This window comes from Sarcophilus harrisii, chromosome 3 (assembly GCF_902635505.1).
Source record: "Sarcophilus harrisii chromosome 3, mSarHar1.11, whole genome shotgun sequence".
Lineage (NCBI taxonomy): Eukaryota > Metazoa > Chordata > Mammalia > Dasyuromorphia > Dasyuridae > Sarcophilus > Sarcophilus harrisii.
Window position 1 is genome coordinate 63,462,372 of NC_045428.1, and position 21,925 is coordinate 63,484,296.

At 44.1% G+C, this 21,925-nt stretch overlaps 1 protein-coding gene across 2 annotated transcripts in view; it reads right to left on the reverse strand.

The window, feature by feature from the left end:
- Positions 1-384: 384 nt before the first annotated feature.
- The window catches only part of TTLL4 (tubulin tyrosine ligase like 4), a 34,264-nt gene continuing 12,723 nt past the window's right edge, over positions 385-21,925 (reverse strand). For both annotated transcript variants that reach the window (XM_012546372.3, XM_031958047.1), the window contains exons 2-19: positions 15,145-16,749; positions 14,347-14,450; positions 14,101-14,164; positions 11,722-11,846; positions 11,085-11,195; positions 10,584-10,660; positions 9,579-9,770; positions 9,413-9,495; positions 9,025-9,153; positions 8,451-8,573; positions 7,930-8,028; positions 7,463-7,597; positions 6,623-6,760; positions 6,156-6,258; positions 5,466-5,676; positions 5,312-5,382; positions 4,965-5,047; positions 385-4,455 (exon numbers count right to left, since the gene is read on the reverse strand). In XM_012546372.3, coding sequence (XP_012401826.1) covers positions 4,290-4,455; positions 4,965-5,047; positions 5,312-5,382; positions 5,466-5,676; positions 6,156-6,258; positions 6,623-6,760; positions 7,463-7,597; positions 7,930-8,028; positions 8,451-8,573; positions 9,025-9,153; positions 9,413-9,495; positions 9,579-9,770; positions 10,584-10,660; positions 11,085-11,195; positions 11,722-11,846; positions 14,101-14,164; positions 14,347-14,450; positions 15,145-16,658 — 3,528 coding nt within the window. In that variant the 5' untranslated portion in view covers positions 16,659-16,749 and the 3' untranslated portion in view covers positions 385-4,289. The remainder of the gene's footprint in view (positions 4,456-4,964; positions 5,048-5,311; positions 5,383-5,465; positions 5,677-6,155; positions 6,259-6,622; positions 6,761-7,462; positions 7,598-7,929; positions 8,029-8,450; positions 8,574-9,024; positions 9,154-9,412; positions 9,496-9,578; positions 9,771-10,583; positions 10,661-11,084; positions 11,196-11,721; positions 11,847-14,100; positions 14,165-14,346; positions 14,451-15,144; positions 16,750-21,925) is intronic.

Here is a 21,925-nt window from a genome sequence, read left to right on the forward strand (position 1 = left end):
AAAAAAAAAAAAACCACACACAAAGATATCAATAACTGTTTTTAAAAAAGAAAATCTGGCAAAGACAGAAGAATCAGTCAATGTCAGAGGGGCTAAGGACAGCAAGTACATTAATGCCTTTCTGGAGAAACCGTGAATTGATCCAGCCCTTCTGGAAAAGTTTGGAATTATAAGAGAAAAATTACTCAATTGTTCAGACCCTTTGACCCAGCGCTCCCACTACTGGGCACAAACAAAATGGAGGTCGAAGACTTAAGACTCCATCTATATCAAAATATTGTGATACTTTATATTTCAAAGTGGCAGAACAAACAGACGTATAGGGATGTAATGAAATATTATTGCTCAATAAGAAATATGAGGAATGAGGTCAAAGACAAAGACTCCATCTATATCAATATATTGTGATATTTTATGATATAACAAAGTGGCAGAACAAACGGTGGTAGGGATGTAATGAAATATTATTGCTCAATAAGGAATATGAGAAATGAGGTCAAAGATATGACTCCATCTAATATTTTGTTATATTAACAAAGTGGCAGAACAAACAGTGGTACAGGGATGTAATGAAATATTGCTCATTAAGGAATATGAGGAATCAGAGAACTTGGAACTTTTGAGCAAAGACAGCAATAGCTGTCTTTAACAGCTGTAAAGACAACAACATAATGGCACTTTAATAGCCCTTGAAGGTTTATAAAAAAATCTTTATACACATTATCAAATGCTCTTCCCAATATGCCCTTAACTTCAATCAGCAGCAGTGATGAAACAAATTAAAAAACAACCCTTTTCACCCAAGACGATCATCTTTTACAATGCATTTTAGAATCCTCCAACAACCACCCTAAGTGATATAACTGGTAATTTTGATAGTATAGGAAGCTTCTCCACCTGAGCCTGTGTCCGTCCCTCCTCCCAAGCCCCATAATTCCCTTACTATCTATTAACAGGGAGTTGGCAATCCTTACTTGATTCTTCCTTCGACATTTATTGGATGATATAATGTCAAGTGCTTACCATGTGCAAGTCAATGCCCTTAAGGAATTCATAACTTTTTTGAGGACGGGGAATGACATAAGTAGTATAATACAAAATTGAGAAAAGCTTCTTATAAACGAGAAGAGAGCTAAAGTACTCTAGGAAATTATGAAGAGGATACTGAGGAGGCGAGGGTATCAGAAGTGATTTCACTGAAGAGGTGGGACCTGAGCTGAAGTCTAGAAGTAGTTATCAGTAAGAGAATACATTCTCAGCAAAGGGAACGAACTGTCTCCATGAACGTGGAGTGGAGTGGAAGATGGAAGGACAAGACTGAGGGACAAGTCACAGTATTGCAACATTAGCATTTATGTGAAGAGAAAAGTGTGAAATATCTAGGCAGAAAGGTAGGCTGGAGGTAGACTGGGGCAAGCCTTAGACCTCAGGCTGAGGAATATTTTAAACTAGAGGCAATAGCACATCTTCACAGACTTTTTACTAGCTGTGTGACCCTGGACAAATCATTTATTTTCTGAGCCTCAATTTCCATGCATTTCTATGATGTTCTTACAATGAATAAATGGTACGGTTATGAAATTTCTGGATGACCCAAAAGTAGGAAGGATGACATCCACTGCATGACAGAGTAAGGACTCATAGTAGATCAAAAGGCTACAGTGAATGCTCAATGTTAATAACATTACAAGCAGGCAGAAAAGCTATGTTGAGAAACATCCAATTCTGACTTGATTTTGAGCTTTTTCTTGGCAAAGATAGTGGAGTAGTTTGCCATTTCTTCTCCAGTTATGTCTATGGAGGAGGAAACTGAGAGAAATAAAGTTAAATGACTTGCCTGGTCACACAACTAGTGAAGTCAGTCTTTCCAACTCTAGGCCCAGCATTCTAGTTTCTGTGATACCTGGCTGCCAATGTTGAATTAGGGAGATACTGTCCAACATGAAGGAGGTGATAATTCCACCATATTCTGCCTTAATTAGACCACTTCTAGAAGACTGTATTTAGTTCTGAACACCACATTTTAGTAAAGGCACCAAAAATCTGAATCCATCCAGAAAAAGTCCAACAAGATGATGAGAAACATTATACCATCCCTTAAAAAAAATGGTTCAAGGAAATGAGGATGTTTACACTAAATCCCACTCTTGGGCACATATCCCAAGGGTAAATCCATGACAGGAAGATCTCATGTATAACAAAATAGTCTTAACAGGTCTCTGTTAGCAAGAAACTAAAATAAGATGAGTGTCCACTGACAGGAAAATGAACAAACTGTTGTGACAGAAATACAATGGAATATTCTTTCATAGTAAGTAGCAGGAGACATGAAAAATTCATAATTGCTTCCAAAAAGTAGGATGACTTGGATGAATAAACAGAGGGATTAAAATTCTATCCTTGATATAGATTGTGACCATGGGCAAATCATTAATTTCTGAGCCTCAGTAATTTGTAAAATGGGGATGACACTAGTAGTACTTATCTCACAAATTTCTGAGGTTCAAAAAAGACAAAACATGTAATTTGCAAGCTATATGTTAGCTGTTAATTCTCATCATGCAGAACCAAGGGGAAAAATATGCATAAAGGCCACAGTATTTTAAACAATACTGATCAGTGATCTTGGTATCAGAGGACTGATTAAGAATTCTCCGTCTTTCTTCTTGGTCTAAGAATGGAAGACATCTGTGAATGGAGTATACACTGTTCAACCTCATTAGTGGCGTAGGTTTGTTCTTTACTTCTGTGCTACAAGATTGGGTTCTAATTCCTGGGGCATAGTATTAGGGAAAAAAACCAATTAAAAAAAAAAGTTTCAATAAAATACTTAAGGAAACAGTTATCCAAAAACAGAGTGGGTTATCTAGGGAAGTACTGAATTTTCCTTTGAGTTTATAAAGGCAAGTGGTGTTCCCTTTTTCAGGTACAGGTTGGATTAAAAGGCTGCCAAGGTCCCTTCCAACCCAGAAATTCTGTGGCTCTAGTGAGGGATAGAAAGGCTCTTGAGAGTCCAATGCTATATCTCGAATCCAAGATCTATGGTCAAAATTGGATAACGATTCCCATCTGGAGGGCCCTCATCCAGTAATTTAACCCCATGGAAAGCTCTGGACTTCCACAGATTCAGCAGCAGATGAGTTAGAAGGTGATGAGTGATGGTATCAATTCCGCGGAGGAAACAGTTTTAAAATCAGATTATCAGAGTAAGACAATGGGCAGGAGGGTGGACCAGGAGGAGTCCAGGTTTGAAGTGGATGAAACAGTTTGAGAGGGCGAGAACCACAATGGTCGTTTGCATGAAGATTTAGACATTATGTTCTTCTGAAGTGGCTCATCCCTCCCAGGGCAGTCCCGAGGAGAAGCTTCTGGCACATGATGGTTGAGCCAATGGGCCTAGAATGGAACCTATTATGTTTTCCATTTGGGCCCTGGAGAAGAGAAAAAGGGTGTCGCATAGGGAGAGATACCTGATCGTTTCCACAGTAGTAGGTGCTGAGAGACCTCACCACAAAGTAGTCCTCAGAACAGAAACTGAAAGAGGAAAGGACTTCAGTGTTAACCTCACTTAGCTCTACCCTCAGGTCACAACAATAATGAAGACTTACTGGAGATGCTACCTCACTAACGGCAGAAAAAATGTCCAATATGATGCTGCCAAGCCAGCTACTGTTCTCTCAAAGGAGGGCACCATGAGGCCTATGTTATACATGTTATGTGTTGACCCACAAGAATTAAAGGGAGAAAAACAAAAATGATGGGACATACGGCAAAAATCAAGCAAGCCGGCTTCTCCCTGTTCTCCCTTCTGATCCCCAACATCCCATCCTTATGCCCTGGTATGCTCCATCCCATAAAAACTTGTGTGGATTATCAAATCTCTCTCCAGGGGCTAGATGGAGAACAACAAGTTTTCTGGCCCAAAGCATGGGTGAGGCAAGAGTTCAGTTAGATCAGGAAACAAATCACACATGGCTCTGAGGGTAGAAATCAAACCCTGTTTTATAAGGCTGCAATGGCCACTGTTTGCTTCTCAGCTGGGACAACAGGAGCTGGGCAAGCAGCAGGAGAGTGGGACATAGCCCCCTCCATATGCTTTCCCTAAACCCACCATCCCTCTAAGCCCCAGAGAAATCCTCTTTCTGGAATTCAACCTTTTCCAAAAATACTCTTGACTAGGGGCAGGATGGACAGGGGTGGGATTCCAGGCTGGCCGGCAGGCCGGTTCCCATGAGGTAGCTATCGCTGGTGCTCCTGGGGAGGGAGTGGGGTTAATGGAAGGAAGCTGATCATGGGTTCACAGAGGCAACAAGGTTGTTGTTGGCTTTTGGAGGTGGGGGGGAAACAGAGAGTCTCTGAGCTTGCCCTGAATATTTGAGCATAGGTAACACTGGAGGGCAGGGGCTAGAGGTGTGGGTGGCATCCTCATTTTCCTTTGTAGAATGGGGGGGTTTCCTGGGAGAAAGAGAAAAGGGAGAAGACAAGTGTAAGAGTTCATGAAGATGGGGGTTTCTCCCTTCATGAAACGGTTCTGTTCCCCTGAACATGGCTGGGACCAAAAGCAGCTGAGAATTTTAGCAGTCTCCTGTCCTAGAGTCGGCCTCCAATCTATTTCGGAAAGGAGCTTCCTTTTTACTGCTCCCCCAAAGCCTAAAAGGACAGCCAGGTCCACAAGCACAGGAGGGTGCAGGCACACACCCACAAGTGTCCTCCTCGCACCCCTTGGTGCTGGAGGGACCGATGCAGCACCACCCACCACTAGTCACTTTGCACCTCTTGGTTTTGTCCTAGAAGGAGGAGCCTTCTCTATTCTCTGGGCTTCTCCCTGACCCCAATTTTGTCAAGTCCGGCCACTGGCTCACTTCTATCCCCACTGCTAGATTTCTGACTCCTCAGAACTGAACCCAGTCCCACGCCCTCCTCCCCCAGGTTCTGCCCGGATCCGGCCCTTCAGCAGCCTTTACCCCAGCTTGTTCAGGTCTGTTTTACAGAAGGCATTGAGGAGGATGTCACCCTTCATGACGATATGTGATCTCGGCAGGGACCACTACAAACAAAAGAGAAGAGCAGGCCTCCCCACTTAGAGTGAGCAGGAACATCCCCGACAGTCCAGCCCACCGCTGACACGGGGCACAACATCAAGGATTCCCCTTCCTACTCAGCGAGACTAAGGCCAAGCCAGTGCCTGGGTGGCAAGCACCCAGAGAAGCTTGGCAGGACGAGGAGAGACATCAATCTTGGGACGGACCCTGGAGGTGAGCAGGGAGGCTCCTCCTCGGCACCCCTGGAAGAGCGGGATGAGCTCACTCACCATGGGAGCAGAGTCAGAGATGGTTCCAGTGTGAAAGCCTTTGTAGCACCAGCTGCGGAGCAGGTCCACCCCTGGAGCAAAGGGGAGGAGAGAACAAGGTGGGTCACTCTGCAAAGCCTCCTGCCTGTCCCCAAACAAGGTGGCGCACACGCACCTTTAAGTTTGTTGCTGTGATACTTCTGTTCCCACTGCGTGGTCAGGATATTAAAATAACGTGGCTGCTCAAAGAAACGGAGATAGCGGGCAGAGACTCGAGAGGGGAAGACCCGCTCAAACTGGCCCCGGCGCGAAAACTCATCCTCCATCTCAACGAGGACCCGAACGTCATCTGGCGTCAGGATGTCCAGCACCGACGCATAGAAATCCTTGTGTGCCCCATGTGAGAAGAGAGGGAGACAGAGCCTCAGTCAATGGGGGTAGGGAGAGAGGCGGAAGAGGAAAATCCCCCTATTATTGAGGGGGCAGAGCACAGTGAACCCAGTACTGGCAGGATGGAGCCCATGAGGCTGATACTGGGGAGACGGAGGGCACTAAGCCTCATCTGTGGAGGGAAGGCAGTGCTGAGCAGGGTGGAGGATTGGGGGGGCTCCAGAGCAGGTTCTGAGCCACTGCCACTTCATCAGGCTCAGCCTTCTCAGGAAAGGGAGGGTCCAGTTCTGGACCCTCTGGCCATGGGGCATTCCAGACAGAAGATGACTTGCCCAAGGTCAGACAGCCAACTGGATGGAGCAAAGGCACGGAGCCCATGCTCTAGGATGCTGGCTGGCTGCTCTGCCCAGCCCCCAGCCCGTCTGTCAGAGATGGCGTGAGAAGGCCCCATTCTGCTCCTGGGATGGCTCCCCACCTGATCAGGCAGTTTCTGGGTCAGGTAATAGGCTTTCTTCATTTTCTCTGCTGTGAAGTACTCTGGAGCCAGCCTACTCTTCTCCTTTGTGGAGCTACTAAGACTAAGAGCAAAGACAAAAACGGTTTAGGCAGGTCCAAGAGCCCTGAAAACGAGATGCCTTCCCAATGAGAGAAGGGGATGGAGCCTGGCTGGGACCTGAGGGGAGGTGGGGGGCAGATGAGGAAGAGCTGTGAGGAGCCACAACATGCTCCCAACCAGGCAGCTCTAAAGCTCATGATTCCAATACTAGCAAAGAGAAGAAGAGCACAGGGTCTTCACATCAAGGTGAACAAGCCTTACCAGTCCCACTTGGATTGGGGGAAATCTCAGTGGAGGATCCCCAGTGATCTGACCCCCCCCCCCCCCAGCAGCCCAAGGCCTGTGGTGGCCCCTTTCCAGAGGCTATAGTGGGGCAGAGGCCCGACCTGATGGTGGAGCTGCTAGAGCTGCCACAGCTGGAGCTGATGTCCTCTGCGTGGGGGAGAACAAAGCCCGCCAGGTTCAGGAGGTCTCGGATCATCTGGCCCTTGATGCTGATGTCTAGTGGAGAGTTGGAGTGAAGGCTGCAGGAGGGAAGCAGACACAGGGTAATCAAAGCAACTACCTGTTTTTGACCCAGAGTTTCTCTTGACCACAATTATAGTGTGGCCCTAATTCGGCATCATGCCTTTGCCTGATCCTGCAGAATCCAGGAGGGCTCAGAATTCCTGCAGCAACAATTTGCACTTACCTAGTGCTTCATTACAAGGAAGGAGGAGCTAGCACAACTATTTCTTAAAGATGAAGAAAGAGACTCAAAAATGTAAGTTCTTTTATTGCTGTCCCAGGGTCAATTAATGTCGGGACTCAGATTCCAGATTGATGCTATTTCTGTTGCACTGCCCAGCCCAGATGTGCTATGCAATAGCTCCATTACAAAGGTCCCCTGGCCCCATGAGTAGTAAGAAAGGCCACCCTTTTTTAGGTTCCCTGCCAAGGGTAACCCAGGTTGGACATCAGGTTCAAGGAACCATTTCCACCCCTCTCCTCTACCATCTTTAAGTTCCAATAGACAATGGGGGGAGGAGGAGGAAAAGTATGACCAGGGAACAGTCTATCCATTTAACATAAGAGTGGAAACTGAGGTCCAAAGTAGGAAAGGGCTCTGCCAAAGTTGGCAAAATAAGGATTAGAATGGGGCCAAACTTCAGGAAAGGAGGCTGAAGAGAGACTACAGACGGGGGGAGGGGGGGTCTCTGCTGGGTATCCTTGAGGATACCACTCACCTTGGAGAGATGTTGACTTCAAGGACCCAGGGCTTCAGATTTTCATCAAGCATGATGTCAAAACCAAAGAGCTCATGGCAGCTGTAGGGCCGGCGCACATACATCTTGAGCAAACTGGTTACATAAGGCTCTGACCTGGTGATGGGGACGGCGGTAAATTGTGGGCTTCCTCCCATGGCCCAGGCAGAAGCACCTTGCCCCTTGACTAGCCCCAGGAGAGGAAGCACCAGTCTTCAGTAGATCCCTATCAACCTTGAGCCAGCTTCTGCTGAGACCTCTCAGAGAATTGGGGGGGAAAAAGAGGGAAATGAAACCCAGCCTACACACATTAACTCTCACTCCACCACCCCACCATCCCCTCCCCTATCCCTACTCCCCAGCAGGCTCCTCTGGAAAGGCCCAAGGAAGCCCGAAACACCACGTCACGGAGGCCAGTGAACCACAAGTTAGAGTCTCCGGTGACTCACGCAATGATGGTTTTGACGACAACATCCTTAATCTTTTCCCAGATGGCATCACTGTTGATTCCTTTTTGGCTCAGATAGTTCCACAGGGCCTTCAGTGCCCTAAAATAAAGCAACCCAAAAAAAAGGAAAGGAATCTTGGTTCAGTGTCATGTTCTGGGTGAGAACCTCTCCGTGGTGTGAGGGAGCCTCTGTCTACAAGATCTCTTCTCTCAGGCCCCCTGACATCTCGGGGGAGGAGAACGTGGAGGTCATCAGACCCTCCGGACACCAACCCTGAGCCACAGCTCTGAAACCTTGGGGTGTCATGGAGTCCTGGGCTGTCTTTCTCAGGATAATGTTTCACAATGTAAACAACTGAATACGTGGGCTCACAGTGGAAGGGTGTCCTAGGGAGACATTATTAGGAGAAGCGGCCCTGGCCCCACTGGGTGACCGTGCTCGGCTGCCTCACTCCCTGCACTCACACGTGCCCTCTATCCTGGAAGGCCACCCTTCTTCAGCCCCCTGCCCTCAGACAGTACCACTTATGGCCCTGGCAAGCGTTCTCATCGGTGTTGGCCTGGTATTCGGTGTTCTTCTTATTGATGCTGTAATTGGTCAGATGGATGAACTTGTTGCTAAGGCTCTTCATGGAAGAGGAGTATCTGGGAGTCAGCAGGACAGAGAACATGGAGGAAAGGGAGTCAAGGCTTTCCTGGGCTCCAGACAGGCCAAGTGGCACACATGAACCCATTCTCACTGATCCCCCACCCAGAATTCAGGCTCTCTAGAGCCTCTCCAACCCCTGAGGAACAGCCAACTGGTGTCCTTAGTCATAGCAGTAACTGGGGAAGTGCAGGGGTCAGAACCCCAAAATACTTAAGCTTTTTCCTCTCTTAGTTCTCTCCTCCAAGCAGTCTTCCTGATGTAGAGAAGAGTTCCTCCCCAGCTCTTCCAATCACCTCTATCCATGTTTTTCTGCTTGCCCCCAACACCCTCCCCTCAAAAAAAGGAAAGCAAAACCAAAAAACCCAAACAAACCATTTTTCCCACCTATCTTATTTGCTTTAGTTCCTGATAAACAAATCCATATACTACAGTATATCTCCCACTTACTTGCAGCTAGCAAAGCGGACGAGTCCATCCGTGAAGAGGTAGATCCGAAGGGGATCATATGAGGTGACGTAAACATAGATACGAAGGTCAAACTTGCTCCCGCTGATGAGGTAGGGTTTGTGCAGATACCTTCCCAGGAAAGAAGAAAGGGGCCAACAGTGGTAGCAGCATAAGATACAAGAATAGACGAAAGAAGGAGAAAGGACTAGAGCAAGAGCTAAGTCCACAGATTCTTAAAGCAAAAACAAAAGGTTCCTTGGTGCTAAGAAAGCCACTCTGAAAAGGAGACATGGGAAAGAAGAAATGTGGACGAGTCTGGAACTGGCTAGAAAGACTGGGAGATGGCAGATGGGGGAATCTCCGGCAACATGAGAAGAGGCTGGCTCACCTCTGCACGAGAAGGGGTCTTCTCTTAGGTAGCTGGCTCCATTTGTGGATGACCTGGATGCCAATGCCTCGGGCCGATGCTGGCTAGAGAGCAAGAAGGAAGAAAACTGTGTCAGCTCAGGGACCCTTGCCTTCCCTGCTCTTCTTGCTCCCTCCAGACTCCTTACCGGCTTCACAATCCACTTCTGACGGCTGCTACTCTCCCAGGCCTTTCGCAGAAGTTTGGCATCCTGTGGGAGGATGAAGGACTGGGGGAAGAAGCTGAACTCCTTCTTTCCAAAGCGGCTCTGCATGCGCGACAGGTTACGCCATAGTCGGTCTTTCCGCCCAATCTGGAATGAGCCTGGGAAGTGGTTCAGCTACACAGGAGAGGGAGAAGGAAAGAGAAATGAAAAATGTTGAGGGTGGCTAAGGTGGTAGCCAGAAAGATGATGCCAGAAAGAAGATCCAGTCCAGCTGTCCATACCAACTCAGTAGCTTCTGGAAACACTCAGACAGTGGCAATTTGGAAACAGATTATGTTCATGAAAGGAAAAGACGAGTTGGCCCTATTAACATCTCTCTTCTGTATCTGGACCCTGATGGCTCTTCCCTCCAGTGTGAGACAAGAACTGGAGACATACTTAGTCCCTAGAAGGCTTCATCATAAGAAACTGAGTCTATTTCTTCCAACAAGGGACCACAAGCCTCTGTGTTTTATAAAAAAAAAAATGACCAGAGTGGGAAACAAATGGAGGGACTATATGGCAGTTTAGAGTGGAGTATGTGGTCAACTGTAAAACAGAAACTCTTTCCTTTGATACACATAGGATGGTACCTAGAAAGGCCAGGACTAGACTGGCCAGTTTCTTTTTCTCTTCTCTTCTCTTCTCTCTCTCTGTCACTGTCTCTGTCTCTCTCTTTCTATAAGTACTGACCAACAGAGTGGCTGGGACATACGTAGCTATTGCTAAATAAATAATTGAGCAACTCTCAGGTACTATGTGACTGACCTGGATTGAAGCCCAGGGGCCTACAACTAATTCTCATCTGAAAGCCTATTATGCTTCTTCTCCAGCGCTATTTGAAAGCCTTTGGGTTTTTCTCACTTTTTCCTCTCTAATTTTGTGTTCCCTTTCCTTGTTTTCCTACTTGGGAACCACCTGGTACAGTCTCTCAGGGATGGCTCCTACCTTTTGATGCTCCCGAATTGTTTTGAAACTGGGAGATTTCATGTGGTGACCCCAACAGCCCAGCCAATCATCGTTTTCTGTGAAAGACATTTTACAGAGTCAGTCCCTTTTGCAGTTTCTTCTCTTTGTGGTGGAAAAGGACTATAAAACCCCATATGTGCCCTGGAGGTCACACACTATGGTCCTGTGCCCACATCAGAGAAAGGCTCCATAGCCAAGACACTATTACTATATCTTCAGGGCCCCAATCCCACACATAGCATGAAAAGGCCAGGATCTCAGGGCTATCTTTTCTCTCATGTTTATAATATTTGTCCCTCCTCCCACAAGTCCTCCATTAATAGACTCCTCTAAAAATAATTGTGCTGAATCCTAATCTCTTAGCACTTCCCTCAGAAGGCAGGAAGGGCTCCAGATGCAAAGGTTCACATCCCACAGTGAGGTCAGAGCTCTTTGGCAACACTAGGTCTGGTAAATGAGGCAGAACAAACCGATACTCACTCTTGCTGACTTTGAAGTGAGAGCGTCCAATGGTCTGTTTGACAATGTTGGGAGTCACTGTACTCATTTTCCAACGAAGCAGTTTCCTCTGTTCCCAGGGTAGCTTCTCCACTACACAAAAGTCACGGATGGTAGAAAAGACCACAGTGAACAGAGAGAGGATATAACTACATTTGGCTACCAATAACTCCACCACAGCCACATGAGCCTCTGAAATTGTTCTGGTTCAATGCCTACTACAACAAACTGAGATGCTCATGGGCAAGATCCTTTTTTTAATAAAAATCAAGAGGGAGAGATGAAAGAAGAAATAAGGAACAAAGACTAGAGGAAAGAGGTAAAGGAACAGGGTTGATAAGGAAAGGGGAAAATATAGGGAAACGAGGAAGAATCTAAGAAGAAAATATAGTTTGGGGTTAGAATGAAAGCCATGTAAAACAAAGGCATGAACATAGAAAGCTTGACAAATGGTATATTCATTATACTTGGCTCGTGGAAGGTAGGTAGCCTTTCTCCTCCCCCCATGTCCACCCTCCCCCCAATGGATCATCCTTATATAAGGCCTTTTTCTCTTCACCCCACATACTAAATTGTTTCTCACTGGCTCCTATGCTTTTAAATACTTTTCCAGGTTTACCTCTCTCATCCCTTGTGCCAAAGTAGATGGTAGGGGGTACATTAGGAAAGAGGCTGTAGATAAGGGGTTGCCGGACAACTTTCTCATGGTTGGCAAGGGGTTTGGCCAGAACTTCCATGCAGTTCCTAAAATAAGAAGACAGGAATATGGCAGAAGAATGAGGTGACCCGCTGAGGCTTCTTCAGTATGCTGGAGGTACAGATAAATCCCTGCTACCCAAAAAGAAAAGATGCTCACCAACAACTTCCTAAGTAAAAACAGGTAGGATATAAACTGCTAAGCATTTCAGTTCTTCTACAGAAGGTTCAGTTCCATTGGGTTAGCCACATTGTTTGAATGCCAAATGTATGCTTGCCAAAAAAAAAAAAATTTATTTTATGGAGAACTCACACAGGGCAAGCAGTCACAAGGTGGTCAGAAAAAGTGATACAAGGATACTCTCAAGGTATCTCTTAAGAACTTAAGAATCTATTGTATGACATGGGAAACACTGACATAGGACAACCCAGAATAGTGTGCCCTCATCAGAAAAGGTGCTGTGCTCTATGAGCAATACAGAACTGAATTAGCCCAAAGGAAACACAAGATGCACAAAAATAGAGAAGCTACTTTATTTGTGTCCGACATGTGGCAAAGCACTCTGAGCTTATATTGGTCTGATCAGCCACAGCTGGACATAATGTAACTCAACTCTAACATAGTGATGTCATTTTGATCCTCTTCAAGAATGAAGAATAACAATTGATTCAAGGTCCTTGTCATTTTTTTTTTTTTTTTACAAGTTCTAAATCCTTTTTTCTCTGGGATATATATTCAGAAATCCATGGTGCAACAGGAAGTACACTGGATTTGAAGGGGGAGGGTTGTTAGTACATGATGACTCTTAAACCCAGGGCTCTGCTATTTATTCCCAGTGTGATCTCAAGCTAATCACCTCATTGCCTGAGTCTGAGATTTTCCATCTGTACAATGAGGGGGTTGGATTAGACGGTCCCCATGGGGTCTTCTAGTTCTAAGTTTATGATACTTTGAAATCAAGAAGTCTGGCATTTTTTCAGCGCTTCACACTCCATGAAGAAGTAGAGATAAGTACTAAAAAGGACTTTAAATGGAAGAGAATTTGTCCTATTCCCTACACAACCACTGAAGTGCCTCTGGATTCAGCAACTGTGTGTAATCTGCAAAAGGCTATTAGAATAGTCCACGAAAAAGGTGGTGAAAACCCAAATCAAGGTGATTATAGTGACCAGAGGATAGAGATGGTGAGGCGGTATGCTTGAAAAGATTTAACAATTCAATGAGCAAGTATAAGAAATTGAATATGACTTCTAGATTGTAAACTTGGGTAAATGAAAGAATGATAGTGCCCTCAATGAGTTTTAGACATGTTAGATTTGAGAGATCCATGGGACCTCAGGAAAGAGATAATGATTAGGTATGCAGATCTGGGAGTCATCTGCATAGACATGACAATTGAAACTATGGTGGCTGCCAAGGTTATCAAGAGGGAGAGAACATAAGAGGAAAGGGCCCTGAGTGATGATCCTCCTCGAGAGGATGTCAGTCATACAAGTAACAAGATACTGAGGTGTCATAAAAAGCCAGCAAGGAAAGGCTCACGGAGTAGGGAAGGCATATTTTCGAAAATAAATATAATGTCTCAAAAAAAAAAAAAAAAAAAAAAAAAAAAAGCTGTCAATAAAAAGAAAATTAGAGTGAGAGGATGATCAAAAAAGCAAGGTCCCAGAAGAGATGGGAATCATGGGCACAGAAAGACAAATTGGAATTGGCTGGGACTGAAAGGAGCAAAGGAAGAAAGAACAAATGACAATGCTGAACTGATCTGAAGTATGAAACTGGGGAAGAGTGAAAGCTAATTCAAACTAACCCTTGATTTTTTTTTTCCAGTAAAATATGAAACAAGATCCCTTACCAAGAGGAAAAGGTTGATATAATCAAATTCTGAAGGGGTTTGGAATAGTCAATTGGAATAAAAACTTAATTCAGAGGGTCAATCAGGGAAGGCTAAAGGTATCATACCACAGCAGAAAAGGTTTTGTGATCAGAGTATAAAAATGTGTAGTACACTCTGTTTTGCAGCATTCAGCAGCATGTAAGCAACAATGAATATCCAAGTTTGGTCAGCTTTGGAAAAGGAAGACTGGCAATGTGATAAGGGGTCAAAGGATTCCAGGTCTGAAGACAAAGTAACTCTGAGTTGTTCTGTGATCCTCTTCTATCTCTACCTAGTTCTAAACAGAACTGAAAGCAGGGTACTCTGTGGAAGGGACTCCCAAGGCCTCACTCCTTCACACTCTGGAAAGTAGAGTAGCTTAATTGATAATAATAAAGCAGACTCTGGATTTCTCAGTCACTCACCGAGAGATCACTGCAACTGATTCACTTGCTGAGACACCGCTGACTGAAGAACACTCAGAGTCCTCTAATGGGAAAAAAGAGAAAGCAGTGACTTCTCAGTTGCCCAGGAGTTATGCATGTGATACCTGAAGGGAACAAATGGCAGGAAGGAAAAAAGAAAGACTGTCTGAAAGGGACTTGGGGATCAGGCAGTCACTAGAAAGCCTTTTTCCTGGTGCCCTTAAGGCAGCAGAACCAAAAACTTACCATCCTCCTCTTCATCCTCATCTTGGCTACAACAGTCTTCTAAACCATCTCCCAGCTCCTCTTCCACATCCTCAGCTTCACCTCGGAACATGTCAGTATTTGAACTATAAGGAAGCAATTCCACACATCATTGGTCCCCCTTTTATTCAATCTGTTTCCCAGGTTCCCCTGATATCTTGCTCCAAATGCTCCCAAGGTCTAAGCACAATCCATAAAGCTTCCTTTGGTAGGAATCCTATATTGTTTCTTTATTTGCCCAGAGTACCTAATATAGCAGAATACAGTCAAATGGCTATTAATTGGCTCCTAGAATTTGAAAGACCCTTCTCTGAGAATTGTAGGACACAAACCTGCAGAGTGGAGAAAGGCTGAGGCCTGTGTATGCATGGGCTAACCACTGATACAACAACTTGTCCAAAGATGGAAAGGAACCTGTCCTTCTAACCTGAGAAACTTCTTGAATCCACCCTGACCCTTGCCCATCTCGAACAAGAAATCAAACTCTAGTCTGAACTAGACTGGGCCTGACCCTAGGAACAAATCAATGACTAGAGGTACAAAATCGAGTCTACTCACTTAAGATGCTACAGCATTCAACCCTCCACCTCTGGACCAAGGGCTCCCACAAACTTGTAAAAAGTATTTTGAAAACTATTTCAGTATTACTGGTTTCTTTTGTGGTCCCATACATTTTATCTTTTGCATTTACAAAGAATCTTCCAAGAAGGAGTCCATAGACTTCCCAGATTAAGAATGTTTGCTCCCCAAAGAGCCTGGGCAGGATATTCTGTAATTCACCTGAAGCTTCTAACTGATGAGTTCTGTGGCTGTGGCGGCAATGGCAACGGCTGCTGCTGCTGCTGCTGCTGCTTGCCTTCTTTCTGTCCTCTGGCTGGCTGACTCAGATGGATGGAAGATATCCGGCTGGCCATGTCTGCCACACTGAGAGCTGGGGCTTTGTCTCCAGTGGGGCTCCCCACAGCAGGTTCGTTGTTGGGAGGGGTGGGGTGTGAGGCAAGGAGGTGAATGCTGATGCGCTTCGTGCAGAAGACGGTGCTGTCCAGCCCCACGCTGTCAGAACCGTCGGGGACTGGTCTGGTCTCCAAAATAGAATCCTCTCGAGCAAACCGAGGACTCACCACGGGGGGCTGCCACCGCCCATTCCCATTAAGGAGATTCCAGTGGAAGCTGGGGTTCATGAGGCAGGACCGTTCAAGTCGGTAGCCTTGCCCCATCTTGGCAAGGCCCCTCCCTGTCAACTTTCTCACAGCCTCAGTCAATCGGATCTCCCTGGAAAAGGCCCGGGGAGCATCCTTAACCTCTAAGGTCCAGGAAGGCCGCTCTGCCCTTGAGGATGAGACGTTCTGGACATAGTTGGGAGAGGCACCTCTGGTGGGGGGGCTGGTGGAGGGCGCAGTGAGGGTGCTAAGGGTAGGAGTGGTGGTGGTATGGGCAATGGCATGGTCAGGGGCAGTGCCACTGCTCTTGGAGACCCTGTGGTCAAGGTGCAGGGGGGAACAATCTCCAGTGCCCCCTGAATGATGCCAAGAGACAGGCAATGGGATCTTGGGGGGGGGGACTGGCTTCAGGCCCTCTGAGGCCTGCTGTGAAGGCACTTTTGTGCTATTTGGCCTCAGAAAGGAATTGTTGTTGAGCACAGGCTTGTAGGAAGAGGGGGAAAAGGAGGAAGGGATCTTCCCTGAGATGGCAGGGGTCATGCTCTTCCCTGAAGAGTGCTCCCCGGCAGCTCTCAGAGGGAGACACGGGTCTGTGGCTGAGGAAGCCATAGTCCCAGGAAGGGTGGAACCTGTCGCTGGGGTGATGACCTTAGGGGCAGGGAGACCGATAGGGAGGCTCCTTCTGGAGAGAGTAAATGGTCTTTTGTCCGCTGTGTTTGACCGTAAACAGAAAGACTCAAGCTGCTGGTAAGGTTTATGTCTGTAGTTGGAGCGCCGGTACAGCAAAGTGCTGCTGAAAAGGTCCGGGAGGGAGTGCAGATGACAGGGGGAGTTGCCGTGGCCTGCGATGACAGCTGTGGTCCCAGAATTACAAAGGGTGTTGGGATAAAAAAAGTAAGCTGGCTGGGGAGTGATCCCCAGGGCACCTGGGCCCTGCCCTGATGAAAGGGTACCCACGTGCTTCTTCTCTAGTCTCCAGATCGGCTTCACCTGCTGTTGTGCCTGGTACCAGGTTTTGCCCTCGGAGGGTTTCTCGGCTGGTGGGGTCGGCACTGTGCCCGGGGGACCACCCTGCTTGAAGCTGTTTCCCCGGCGGAGGCCAAGACTATAGTGCTCTGTCCCTGCAGAGGCCATGAGGGAGCCATTTCACAGCCACATATGGCCTGGCTCATGCACGGTGCCCTGCGCTTCAGGCTGCAGCAGCAGCATCTTTGGATCCGTCAGCCTGAAAAAAAGGAAAAAAGGAGGAGGTGAATCAGAGTCCACAAAGAAAAACTGGGGACACAGAGATGCCATCACTGGGGGAAGGGGAGGTGCATGTACGGGTGCGCGCATGTGCGCGCGCGCGCACACACACACACACACACACACACACACAAACATCCTTCTGATTTTCTTGGCTTAGGGACCAGACTTGACCCACATTTTTCCTGGTGTGCAAGGAAAGACAGCTCTCAATGAAGACTATTTCCCTCCCATCACCACTCTATCAGAGCAAACCTTCTAGAAGAAAGGAACCTTTTAAGACATATGTACTTGTGAAGGGAGGAGAACCAGGAGAGAAAATTGTACACAGAAAGAGCAAGACTGTTCAGCGAAGAACTGTGAATGGCTTAGCTCTTCTCAACAATATAATGATCCAAGACAATCCCTAAGGACTAGTGATGAGGCATATTATCTGCCCCCAGATAAAGAACTGATATTATCGGAAGCATGTCATTTTTCACTTCACTTTTTTCATTTCAGTCTTCTTGTATAAGATGACGAATATGGAAATGTTTTACATGATTGTACATATATAATCTATATCTCTCAGGGAGAGGAGAATAGAATTTGGACCTCAAACATGTTTTTAAAAATTGCTTTAACGTGTATTTAGGGAGAAAATAAAATACATATTAAACATGTTTATTAAATGAGAAAAAAGTATTGTTTGCATTCCTGCAAAAACTCCCTCTTTCTTCTTTCCAAAAATGGCTCATATTTGAAGATACTTCTCCCTCCAAAGACCTTATCCATGGGGTCTCCTTCCTCATCCCATCACAGGTTCTGCTGAAATAAGGGTAAGTGTGAATCCAGCAGAAAAAGCAGCAGATAATGTCTCCCCCTTACCTACTATGAAAGAATACTTTTTTCACTTCAGAAGGAGTTAATTCTCTAACCACTCTGCTAAACAACTCCCAAATATCTATGGCTAGAATACAAAGTCATGCCAAAATGAATTAGGAATGGTCGAGTTGTTGATTTCTTTGATTAAGCAAAGCAAAAGTTTAGGAAATGGAATGATTATTTCTGGGACCTTGAACCATTTTTAATTCAAAATTTCCAAGTATGAATAATCCCATTTCAGAGACTTGGGTTAGGAAGAGACTATATAGTACAGCTGTTGATATTTTCAAACAGCCAGAGTACAGCCAGCAGGGGACAAGGAAGAGATAAAATAAATCTGTTCCTTTCCCTTCTTCAAATTCCAGGCTAAACCCAATAGTTACAGCAGAGCTGAGATGGGAACCCAACCATAGCCCGATTTTTTCCTGATTCAGTGCCCCCAATACAAAGTAATTTAGAGCCAGGCTGCAAGATGCTTTTCACTCCAACTGGCTCAATATTAAGGGAGCTCAAAGGTGCTGACCGGCACTGGAAATTACCTATGATACTATAATTCAGAGTAATTTCAGTATTTCACAATTGAGAAAGGAAGAAAGTGGAAAACAACATAAAATAAAACTTCCCCAGTTTGTCCTTGACTGCTAAGCTCCTGTCATCAAAAAGAAAAATACTTCTATCTGGTAGTCAAGAGGATCTGGAAAGATTCTGAGAATACTGTTCAATCTAGGCAAGTTGACTAGCATATAAGTAAGAAGGGAAACAAAGTATTCTTGGTCTAGGGTGAAGGACTCAGTAAAGAGCAACTTACCTAAGTTTTATTTTAACTGGGAAAAGGAAAAGTACTCGCCAAGTTTTCATGAGTTCAAAGGAATTATTTTTTAGCTAGAAGGGTGGAAGTGGAAGGCTTCCTAATGGAGGTGGCATTTGAACTAACCCTACAAAACAGGTTAATATCTTAAGAGGCAAGGACAGAAAAGATGAAGAGGACATGCTAGGCTTAAGGACATTCATTCAGTCTTGATATTAGTTCTCTTCCAGGAGCAAAGGCAAGAAAGTGGCAAAGTAAGAGAAGATATCTTTTGAGAAAATCAAATAATTCAAATGGACAAGCACAGGGATTACAATGGAAAAGTGTGATATCAGTATCGAAAACAGGTAGGGGACCAGGCTATAGAGAGTTTAAAAAAAAAAAAAATTTGGACTTCATGAGGCAGATAATAACTAGCCACAGAGAGCTTTGGAGCAGGCCAAGGAAGATGATCATACTCAGATAAGCAGTAACTAGAGTGGTCCACTAGACCCAAACAACTTTGACTTTCTAAATCCTTTATCCAGAATAAATGGGACAATGGATTTAATATTGCTTTCTCTACCTGCCCTTTAAACAACCCTTTTAAATTTGTCTAACACAGAGTACACTTATTTATGTAGTCAGACTGGAAGAGAATTTGGGTCACTTTAACCACAAATTTATTTGAGTCCCACTCAATCTTTTATGTCTGGCATAACTGCCCTAAAAATCTTTTTAGGTTTTCCACAACTATCAATAATAGCATTCTATGAACCCTGAAATGCTTCCTATGTTCCCAAGTTGTAAGAGAGTAAAGGGTGCACATTCATATAATTTCTGTGAGATATATACCAATGCAAAAACAGGACAAAAATGGAAAACAGATATAAAATCAACACACTTAATCCCTGATACTTCATATATTCTGTGGCCCAGGGCACAGGCCAGGCATGAAATTTTTTATTTGCATATATATATATATATATATATATATATATATATATATATATATATATATATAGCATTCAACTGTACAAAATATCAGCCATAGTGTTAACAATAATCAACTGTGAAATATACTCTGACCAATATAATGATCCACAATTTCAAAGGACACATGATGAAAAATACTATCCATTTCCAGGGAGAACTGATGAATTCTGAGAACAGACAAACATATTTTTTACTTTTTTCCTGCCTCCCCCCTTTGGGGGGGGGGGGCGGCAACATAGCTAATATGGAGATATGTTTTCTATGATTTCATATCTATAATGGGTATGGTATTGCTTACCTTCACAATAGGTAGAAAGGGGGATGGAGAGAGGGAGAGAATTTTTTTAAATTAAGGCATAAATAAAGCTTATAAAATGTTCCACAATTTTACCCCCTTAAAGGGGGGAAAAACAAACTTAAGGACAAACAACTAACTACTCTCTAGACCACAAAAATCTCTGACAGATCAGAGATAATCTTAAATGCCAAAGTTCTTTTGTCCTGAAAAGAAGATAGGTGACTGACTGGGCTGTTTCTGAATACATATTGCTTTATGTTTTGCTCTTCTAGATTCAATTGTCCTTATGCTAACCCTCACAACATCTGAATCAAATTAAAAAAAAAAAATCCAATTCTTTAAAGTAATGAAGGGAGAAACTGCAAAGCACATCCTAAGTAGGTCATAAAAAAGTCCCATAAAAACCAAAATATTAGCAAAATAAATTTTGTGCTAACAAAGAGCAGGAAAGAAAGATGATGTTCACTAACTTAAGAGATGACTAAACAAATTGTGCTACATGAATATAGAGGGAAAAAAATCATACGTCTTAAGAAACAGAATACGAAGAATTCACAAGTATAGGAAGACATAGGAACTGAAGCAAAGTATACAGAACTAGGAGAACAAAACAATGACAAAGAAGTAAATGGAACAAAGAGGGGCAGAACTCATGGTCAAATGACAAGAACAGCCAGCTCTCAGAATTTGACTATTTTAATGTTCATGTGAAAGAATGTTTCAAATCAAATGATAAGAGAAATGTAAATCAAAACAACCCAGAGGTTTAATTTTGCCTCCCCAAAACTGGCAAAAACAACAGAAGATAAGAATAGTTGATGTTGGTGGGGTTGTGGTCAGAAAGGCATAATAATGTAGTAGGATGGAGCTGGAAACGATTACAACTCTTCTGGAAAACCATTAGGGAATATGCCAATCAAGTAGCTAAAATATTTCAGGCATCTTAACCCTGAGATACTACAAGTATATACCCTTTAAAAAGGTCACTGACAGAAAGACAGAAAGTAACATGAAAATATTTAGAGCAGCACTTTGGGAGTAGCAAAAAACTGGAAACAAAGTAGATGTCAACCAATTAAAGAAAGACTAAAGAAATTGTGCTACATTAGGGTAGTGAAATAATACTGTGATATAGAAGCAGATAATAGATAGAGAGCCAGGCCTCAAATGAGAAAGCCCTGTGCTGTGTTTTACCACTAGCCAGCTATATCCCTGGGCTTCACTTAACCCCATGTGTCTCAGTTTCCTTATCTGTAAAATGAGCTGGAGAAGGAAATGGCAAACTACTGCAGTATTTTTGCAAAGAAAACCCCAAATGAAGTCATAGAAAGTCAGACATAACTGATGACATACAAAGATTACAAAAATGATGAATACAGAGAAGTGTGAATTAAGAAAATCAAATTTATATTGTCTCCTTTTTGTAATTTATTCTATTCTCTATCACTGGCAACATTTCATATACTGCCTAAGTCATATTTCTTTGTCTTTAAGTTAATTTCAGAAGTTCAGCTTTCCTCTCTTGAATTAATTAAGTTCAGAAATTCAGTTTTCTTGTAGTAACTATTCTATCCTTGTGTCAAGGGAATCTGTTGTCCTTGCAGGTGGTTGCCAAAGAGTCTGGTCTGTTATTTTTGCAACACTGACTATCATTCAAGAAAGTCTGACCTTTTATCACTGTGACACTAGCCATGAAGATGGACATTACCAATGAAACTTTCCATAGTGAAAAAAAAAAAAGTAGGGGTTGTTACCAGCCCTGTATTCCAGACTTCCATCCATTGTTTTCTTCATTGATGATAATGCCTTTTAGCTTTTGAAGGATCTTACTTTTGTCTGTAAAAATAACATGTCTGAACAACTGGAAAAATATCAATTGCTTATGGGTAGGCTGAGATAATATAATAAAAATAGCAGTTCTACCTAAAATAATTTACTTATTCAGTGCCATACCAAACTACCAAAAATTATTTTGAAAATTAGAATAAAAAACAAAATTTATCTGGAAGAACAAAAATCAAGAATATCAAGGGAATTAATGGGGGTCTTGCTGTTGTCTGTAAAAATAGGGGGGGGGGGAGGAGTGTAAAGGGATATGGTCTAGCTGTACCAGATCTAAAATTGTATTATAAAATGGCAATCATCAAAACTATTTGGTACTGGTTAAGAAATAAAGGTGGGGGATTAGTGGAATACATTAGGTACATAGGA